General features: G+C 41.8%; 2 protein-coding genes across 8 annotated transcripts in view; one reads left to right on the top strand and one right to left on the bottom strand.

Moving 5' to 3' along the window:
- Positions 1–3,521: 3,521 nt before the first annotated feature.
- NDUFB3 (NADH:ubiquinone oxidoreductase subunit B3) lies at positions 3,522–8,248 on the bottom strand. 2 transcript variants are annotated; one of them, XM_052792981.1, is made up of 3 exons: positions 7,995–8,248; positions 6,387–6,528; positions 3,522–3,788 (listed from the first exon to the last, which is right to left on the bottom strand). In XM_052792981.1, exons 2-3 carry the CDS (start codon positions 6,524–6,526, stop codon positions 3,632–3,634), a joined length of 297 nt encoding a protein of 98 aa, XP_052648941.1. In that variant the 5' UTR covers positions 6,527–6,528; positions 7,995–8,248; the 3' UTR covers positions 3,522–3,631. The 2 variants fall into 2 exon arrangements, with proteins under 2 accessions (XP_052648941.1, XP_052648942.1); XM_052792982.1 differs by lacking the exon at positions 7,995–8,248 and adding an exon at positions 7,399–7,473.
- Positions 8,249–8,337: 89 nt separating this feature from the next.
- The window catches only part of HYCC2 (hyccin PI4KA lipid kinase complex subunit 2), a 53,326-nt gene continuing 52,600 nt past the window's right edge, over positions 8,338–9,063 (top strand). For 2 of the 6 annotated variants that reach the window (XM_052792949.1, XM_052792951.1), the window contains exon 1: positions 8,718–9,058. The gene's annotated coding sequence lies outside the window, so the exon portion shown is untranslated. Of the gene's footprint in view, positions 8,401–8,717; positions 9,059–9,063 lie in introns of those variants that run through there. The other 4 variants (XM_052792950.1, XM_052792953.1, XM_052792952.1 and 1 more) reach the window with 4 other exon arrangements.

Raw genomic sequence — 9,063 nt, 5'->3', positions numbered from 1 at the left:
TCTTCTCTATTGGAACAATGGTGAAAGGATTATCTGACTTTCAGATTTCTATTTGGCCTATAACAGAGGATAGGGAACATACAGAGCACCTGTAAAATCAGTTCCCCATCATACACGTAAAACAGTTTGGTTGAATCCCTGAATGTTTTGACACCCATGATGAAATCAGTAAACTTAATTGGAAGAGAAGCATGGGTCCTGAGTACCTTCCTTGTAAAACCCCTTGAAGCAAACACTCCTAACTTCAATTAGCTGCCTGTAGAAAATGCACTTGCCTTGATGTAAAAAGCTTTAATAAATGCTGATCTGGCAAAGATCTAATTGCAGGATAGAAGCTCATAGTTTGAGAGCTCAATAAAGATTTGTAGTTTAGGAGAGATTTCGAGGCAGGTTAACAACACAAACACACAGTTACAGCCTGCTATTTAAACAACAACTGCCTTGCATCATGGGAACAGTTATTCTATCGTGCTCTGAAATGGGACTTTCGGAGACATCCTATTTATACTACAATGTAGTTACTATTGTATTGGAATCATTTAGGTGCTTTAACTTCTCTGTAGCATAATCTTCCAAATGTGTGTGTTAATGATGTAAGTATTATAGGTAGCATTAGCAAAACCAATAGATAAATCACAAGTATCTTTCCAGGTGAGCAGAAATAGCTCTTTGACTACTGATGGAGATGGGATTTCTACTTGCATTTCAGAAAATGGAGTATCATTAGTTCTATTTTTTCATAACTTAAGTTACAGAAAGAGCTTTCTGACTGCAGTATTACAATCATGTATGTTCCTCACCTGCAGGTGCCCCTGCTGTTTGTGACCCTGTTCTTTGCACTATAAAATATCTATGCTGGTAGAAAGGCTGGTTTAATGTAAGGACAGCCATTGCCAAGGTTACAGTGAAGATAGATTTGGTACTGTTATCTTAATACACAGGAAATACTCCATCCCCAGGCAGGATTAGTATTATAATACCTGTGAAATAAAAATCTTTGAGTATTGTATGTATAATAATGATGAGACATTTTTATATTCCACAATATTGGCAAAATATGTTCATCATAAATTAAGGCAGTTGTTTAGGGCAGTGGCTGCCATCTGGCTATTAAACCATTGAATGATACCACCTTAATTCATGAATTTTACCTAAACTAGTCTAGTCTAACAGTGAATGTGCCCAATATATTTGCTTATGTAGAATGTTGGTAAGGCTGATGCTTATGAGCTTCCCTATACAAGATGGCACTTATGCATGAATTTAATTTTTAAATCTTTAAAGTAGACCATCTGTGGAAATTAAACTGAGATTACTTGCTTGCATGTAAGTTTTCTGGAAACTGTGGCTGAAACTAGAAGACATAAGATTTTGATTGTCTTAACTTTCTTCATATACAATAAAGTCTTGATGAACAAAATAATCTGTTTTAAAAAATTACTGAGGAATGCATTAGTTTATATAGCAGCCAAACTACATTTGTATGTATTTTATATCTTTTGGTCTAAATAAACTAAGCAACATACCAAGGTTATGTATGCTGAAAATATGATTACAGTAACTTTTAAATCTGGGTTCATCTGCTAGTCCTTTAAAATAAAATAATGTATGAATATCTCTTCAGCTAGTGTAAATAAGGCTCTTGATATTTAACAGAACTGGCTGCTATATCAGTGAAGTGGCAGGCTTGTAACATTTAAGAAGACTAATTCTACAGGAACTTGTAGCAACTTTACATCAGATTCTGAACCATTTGATGTAGAACAAACAAAAAACCCCAATGAAAAGCATATGTAGAGAATAACTTGAAAACAAACTTTCCCAACAGGAAACTAAATGGGACAGCAACTACTGCTTAAAGGTTTTTTTTTTTTTTTTTAAGGCTTATGCTTCTGGAACAGCTGCAACAGAGTTGGGGTGGGGGGGAGGCAGCCAATCAGTACACAAGTACTGCACACTAAATTAAACTTACAAAGAGCAGCTGAAGTGAGAAGCACATATCTTAAGTGTAAGATTCACTAATACTGCATGTAATGCTAGCTCTGTTAATTGTTTTTCTGAACAACCATCTAAAATTCAGTTATGTTAAGAAGTTTAGTATTGGACCCAGATAGAAAACAAGCAGTGAGTACCAGCCTTTGCAAATGTGTATTCTGGGTGGGACTGCCTAAGGGACAACATAGAAATATTTTGTGCAATGGACCTTACACAGTAGGTTCTTGATTTGTTTTTCAGGGAATGATGCAACTGGATAGGGATGCTTGAGAAAGAATTGGGCAAGAAAAGTTTAGTAAAACAAATGTTTGCCCTATGAACAGTGCCTTGAGCAATGTCATACAAAGATGACAAACTCTGCTGAACAGTACAGCTGCACTCCCACAATAACAGATGTTTATTGGGTCTAAAAATAAAGCTGTTATAATCTCTCAGGTTGTGTGTGAATATATATATTAAAAAAAAATATATATTTTAGCTGTGTTTAGGTAAGATCTTCAAGTTTTTTGTAAACCTGCAATTTGTGACATGATTGCTTAAACTGTCCACTATGTAATTGTCTAGTGGCATTTACAGTTTCTCACTTGTTTGTCTAATTTTGCTTTTCCTCTTGTTTGGATTGAAAAATGAGATAGTATACCCTCCTTAGCTTATGTTACTAATGGCATAACAAAATTTACAATAGGATATTCAGCCAATTCTAATTCCTAGTGCTGCAGAGGACATATACTGCCAACAGGCCCTTTTCTACCATAGTCCTCACTTCAGGCATTCTTAAAGCACTCCAGAAGCTATTAGATAATTTGAAGTAAAAATAGGAAATTTGAAACAAATTATTAAAAGAGACTAGGTTTAATAATAGATAAATAAATCTCTACTACATTTACAACTTAATACACCAGGACAAAGAAAAAAAGCAATTGTTTTTTCTCTTTTTTTCACATTACGCTGAAGTATATTGGAAGTCATTAGGATAAGGTACAGCTATTGCTGAGTGAAACATTCTACTTTGCTTAGTAAATGTGGCAGCAATGTAATTCTTAATTTCTGGATATTACACAGCAGATTGTTTTGTTGCATAGTGTCTGCCAAATTAACTCTTCAATAGGATTAAGTATTAAGCTTTGGTATTTTCATATACTTTGAGGCAGTTTTGGGTACTTTTTAAAGCTTGATGGTAATAGTTTTTATTTAGAGACTTAAGAGTGAGTAACAAATTATACTTCTAAGAAATGACAAGTCATTCGTTACCACTTACTAGCAAATAATCATTATTAAGCCTGTAATTAATACAGTACAATTGTTATCTTAAAAGCAACACGCTTTCTCAATTTCATTTAATAGAATGTTGGCAGGGCTTGAAAGAGCTGGGCTGGTAATTTCCTCTGTTCTTTCAAGGATGGTACAGCAAACCCAAGAGCATATGTATGTCTTGGTTTTTTTTCCCAGATTGAAGTCAGATAAATTGCTCTGGCTATGTTTTTTGATCCTTCCACAAAAGTATAAAAAAAATCAAAGAAACATGGTTTTGCCTGTGATAGACTTTAATGCACATATTGTAAGTACAGAGTGAGCAGCAGGCTTATGTATGTTTCAGCTTAGTAATTAGGAAGTATTAAGTTGTCATATTTGATCTTCAGTGATGGCTGCCATTCTTCTTTGGAGGAAACAGTGTATATTCAATGCCAAGAGCTATGACGAAAGCTGCAAATCCCCACTTGAGTCCCCTAGTAAGGACTTCTGTTAAGGTGACAGGTTTTGCAAAGCCACCCATATATCTCCAGGCTTCATTGCTAGAAGAAAAATGAAACCAAAAGAATAAAACAAGATCAGTGGTGGCACTGTGATAAACATTAATAGGAATATCTTTGTTAGGGGAAAAAAAGATGAAGGTATTTCAACTAGATTTATATTGAGACTGTAACATTTCTATCATTTAAGTATCATTTAAGTAACAGGAGTTGCCACAAGTAAAGTTCATGATATTAACTCTAAACTTTATGCATGTAACTTGAGATACAAGTAACACCAGCAAACAACATAATTCTAGTAACAGAATCACCTCCTCAAATTTATGTAATTGGTGTCTTCAGTTTTTACTCTGTTTGAAACAAAATCAGAACCTACCAGCACTTGCACGGGATGGAGTAACTACAAAGGCTAGTAGTCACTGTGCTAGACAGTATCTAGCATAGTTAAATCTTAAAAGGGAAAGTTTTTCCAGCCATAGAAAACTCATTCTAGTGTGGAGGCACTTCCTGTTTGACAATACGACACTTAACTGTATTAGGGTCAGAAAAGCCTACTAAAACTGATTAAAAAAAAAAAAAAAAGGCGGAAAAGATTGTGTTTTGCTAAAAAGCTACAGAATATTCACAAACCTCACAGTTTTGCCTTGCTGTTTTTAACCTACATTGTTATTGAAACATTAGTCACTGCTATAATTGACTACAAGGATTTCTGTGTAGCACAACCAGTGTAATCTATAGAGATGGACACAGTTTCTCTTCTAAGGACTCAAAGTCCTTAAGAAAAGGAAAAAAACATGCACAGAAAGAAGCAATAAAATTAGAACCATCATTTCAGGAGAAGATACGAGTTTTTTAAACAACAGGGTCAAGTACCCATGTTCATAGATAATCCCCATTGTGCAGATGGTTTCTGTGACTTGAGATGAAAGCACATTGGTATGGAAGAGTATCTTCTAGATGCTAGTACGGAGTACTAATTGATACTTTCACACAGCTTGCTTGGTATTGAATACGTACATTAATATGCATTTGCTACAAAGGTGGAAAGTTGATCTCCTGTTAAAAGGAACTTAATATAGCAAAGAGGGGAGCCCTAGAGAGGGTTACTTTTTCAAGACTTCTAGTACAAGATATTAATAATGCAATCTTCTTCCAGATTACTGAGGCAAGTAACTTGATACTTTAATTTCTCCTTTGTTAAGGAAGATTGGCACAATACTTGTACTTGTCCTATGGAACCGAAATATTACTTTACATAAAATTTGAAAAGTTCAGCAGGAATCATCTCATGCTTTAAGAGTTTGACTTTGCTCCTTATTTCAACTCCTCACATAATTGGCTCCATCCCCTTCTTTTACCAGAGAAACATTAATTTTTTTTTATCTAGGAGGAGCAACAAATATTACACAAGCTCTTTTCCAGTTTGCTGTTTTGTAGCACTTTCTCAACTTGGAAGTGTATGCAGTAAAAGTTCCATTAATTTACACTAAATTTATGACATTAAACTGTGTCCATTTTTTAAATGGGAATAAGCCTATTGCTTGCTGAAAACAGTTTTGTCTGAAGCAAAGGAAAAAAAATAATCTAACACTGCTTGCACTCCTCAGAAATAGAGGCAACATAAATGTGACACAGGCCTGGAAAGTTCATTGGTAACTGATAATCCTAAGGACTCATATCTCAAATGATTCTTATCATCATCAAAACTATGTCTTACTCTATGCTTACAGCCTTAAACTGTTTCAAAGGAAGGAAAAAAAGTGCTGTCAATCCCAAACCCCTCCAGAGGTTATAGCACGTAACAACTTTTTAACAGATTACCTGTTTGCTCTTAGATTTTTCTTGTAGTGGTCTGAAGTAAAGCCTTTTCTATGAAGGCTCCTGGAATAGTTTGCTAATGCAACTTTTCCCTTACAGAAGAACTGGACTACACAGCACAAGACATTTAGCATTTTTATTCCCTAAGATTAAAGAGTACTTGAGCAAAGTACTACATAATTAATGATATGGCAGAAATATGTTAAGCCCTGTTTTAGCAGCTGCCTAAATGATCCAGAATTGCTCTAGCTAAAAAAGAGGAGGTATTCATTGTAGACTGGGACAACAGAGGTAAAAATCTGATCTTCCATTATGTCATTCACTGCTTAGCAAAACGAAATGCACATTTGACTCAATTCCGCATTGTCTGCTAGTATATTTCTTTTTTTCAAATAAAGGCCTCCTGTTGTATTTGAGGAACACTATTTCTACTCAGAATGTCAATGTAAGTTCCATCAATTTCAGCAAGATCTGAGCACACAATCTCTTTGCTGAGAAGGGACAGGCTTACTCAAGTGTGGAAGACCTAATATTACTTAAGTGTTTTGGTGGATGAGGTATTGGTCATTGTGCCTGATCTGTATCATCATGAAACATCACAAAGTGCAAGGGTGCCTTGCAAAATGTGGAGGCTGGTCAAGCTGATGCAAAGTGTGACCTCCACGCAAAAAAGTAAATAAAGACTTAACTGAAATTCTGACTAACATAATCTAGATGCATTTTTCACTATTTTTACTAAAGAAAGAATAATCTGCAGTGACGAGGTCCAGTTGATGCTACAAGATGACACATCAAGATTATTTTTGAGGCTTTTGCACTTACCGAGCCCACGGATCTCTAAGACCCCGTTTAGCTAGCCTTTCCTGGACCTTCTCTAGTGGAGTACCCTCTATCTTCCATTGCCTGTAGTCGGGGAGTTCCATTTTGCCATGGCCATGGCTGTGTTCATTTCCATGCCCCATACCTACAAGAAAAGAGAGTAGGTTTTTTATTTGACAGAGAGTATCAGCTTATTTTCACACACTTGCAAAGAACAGTACCCTGTACAGGAAAAACAGGGAGATTACAAGAAGTATTCCAAAGCACATAACGTTGCACATGAAGCATCTTCTGCATTGTACACAGTACACTGTAGCACGAAGAGCTAAGAGACTTTATGCTGCATTTCTGAAGTTGGTGATTTAGCACAGTAAGGCAAACTGTGCAGACTTAAGTGTTACTGTGTTGTAAGTCACCACCACCATTACATTCATGGAGCAGCTATGTAAATCTTCTGTGCCAGAAAATAGTGTCAGAAAAAACATTGTTTCCAATGTCTATAAATGTTCTTTAGCAATACCAGGCCCCAGCAACTTGCAGGCTTTCCAGAGTACATCAAAAAGCTCAGAGTTTAGTTTGGAAATTTCTAATTTAGGTATGGCAGAGCTACGATCACGAAGCTCTGAAGAAAAACATGAAAAAAACAAAGACTTGGCTCCTCAGCTCCTTTTAAGTTGCCTCCAATTCAGTCAAATGTAACTGTGGCAATAAATGGGTACAGGATAGATGAATGCACAAGGAGATGCACCTTACTAGTCATTTCACAAGGCTGGGAAATACATGGTTTACGTAGATAGACCTTGAGAGAACTAAGAAAATGTTAAGGTTCTCATTAAAAAACAGCGATCAAGGCAGATGGCAAGGTGAATGTTTTAAATGAGATCATGAAGGACTGGAAGAAAATAACAATGGCTTTTAAGTCTCTATTTTCACAAAGCACCTGAGACTTCTTTGAGTCAGGATTTCCCATTTTAACACATATCTGGTAGCAAAGAACAGATTTAATGTCCTTAACTTCTATGAGAATTGACTGGGATGCAATGGTGCCAAGAACACGGCTTCAAAGCCCGTAACTCTTGCAGACCCCAAGCTGTGGAAGCAAGCAAAGAGGATTCTCTTGCAGAAGGAAACCTGAAGAAGAGCTCTCATGCTGTCATTACCCGAAAAGCCTCCCCAGTCTATGTCCTTGCCATAAAAACCCAAGACCTCTCTCCCACCAGTATTTACCTTCCTACAAGAAAGGGGTTTCTGCGCACATAGACGCACACCAGCGCACATAGACGCACACCAGCGCCCACACGCCGCGGCCAGCGGGCTGCACTACAGCACCAGCCGTGCGCTCTCCGCCAGCAAAACCGGCAAAAGCAGGGCCGAAAGGCGCCAGCGCCGAGGCCCGCTAGCCCGGGCGGGGCGGGTCTAACGGCGCCCGGAGAAGGGCCACGGCGGCTGCGTGAGGCCGCCCCGGCTCGGGGGCACAACCCGGAGCAGCAGACATCGCCGCCACCCTCTCCTCTCCCAAGCCCCCACACAGGCACTCCCGGGGTGGCAACGGCGCGGACGAACCCCAGAAGGCGCCCGCGCCCGCCTCCCGCGCCTCCCGGCCCTCGGTACCTGCCCGCTTTCTGATCCTCCTTCAGGACGCAGACGCCACCCGGAAGCGGAAGTCGGCGGGAGGACCGGCCGCTAACGGAAGCGCAGCCAGCCACGAGGGTTCCGGGCAGCTTCCGTTCCGGTTCCTCCCACTGTCTTCGCGAAGGCGCGAAGGCAGCAAGGCCGCTGCCCAGCCCTCTGCTGCTCGCAGCACTCCCGTCGCCGTTTAACGAGGCAGGTCCCGCACACGGAGCGCCGCCGCCGACTCTGGCGGAGGAGCTGGGGATGGGGGGTAAGGAGGGAGACACGGAGGAGAAAGCGGCCAATCCGTGCGGGGCTTGTTGGGGGCGGGAGTGGCCCAATGGGTGGGTGCGTTGTTGAGCTGCGGGGTTGGCAGTGGTTGGAGGTGGCAGCGGAGGAGAAGAGGGTGAGGGGGCGGCGGCAATAGGAGTCGGTACTGGAGCTGTTGGGGGGGGGGGGTGGCGGCGGCGGCGGCGGCGGCGGCAAGGATCCCCTCCCCTCCTCTTCTCTCTCCTCCTCTCTCTTCGCTGGTTGGCCGTTGCCCGCCGGTCGTTGCCGGGTGTGCGAGCAGGGACGGAAGCCCGCAGGACCTGCGCGTGCGGGGGCGCGAGCCGTTGCTTCCCCCCTCCCCTCCCCTCCCGCACCCCGGCGAGCAGCGGTGGCGACGGGGCCGCGCTCGGCCTCCCTCTCCCCCTCCCTCTCCTCCTCCCCCTCCCGCTCCCCGCAGGCGGCGGCTCCCAGGCACCGCAGAGGGGCGGGCGGCGGGGGAGCATCCCCGCGCCCAGCGGTTATGTAAGCCCCGGGCCGGCGCGCGCCCCCGGCCCTGACCGCGGAGAGCGGCGGAGCGGCGGCGGGGCCCGGGGCAGTGCCCCCTCGCTGCCTGCCCTCGGGGTTCGCCTCCTCAGGGGAGGAAGTCGCGGGGGGAAATCGGAGGTGCTCGCGCGCTCGGCGGGCAGCAGGAGCAGACTTTTGGTTTGCGGTGGATGTGTCTTGAAAGAGCATCGCTGTTTGTTTCCGTAGGAGAAGTGGGCAGGTGTCCTGAAATCGTGGAACTGAGCTGAGAGGTAAG

Source organism: Harpia harpyja, chromosome 7 (genome assembly GCF_026419915.1).
Source record: "Harpia harpyja isolate bHarHar1 chromosome 7, bHarHar1 primary haplotype, whole genome shotgun sequence".
Taxonomy (NCBI): domain Eukaryota; kingdom Metazoa; phylum Chordata; class Aves; order Accipitriformes; family Accipitridae; genus Harpia; species Harpia harpyja.
This window is presented reverse-complemented; position numbering and strand designations above follow the sequence as displayed.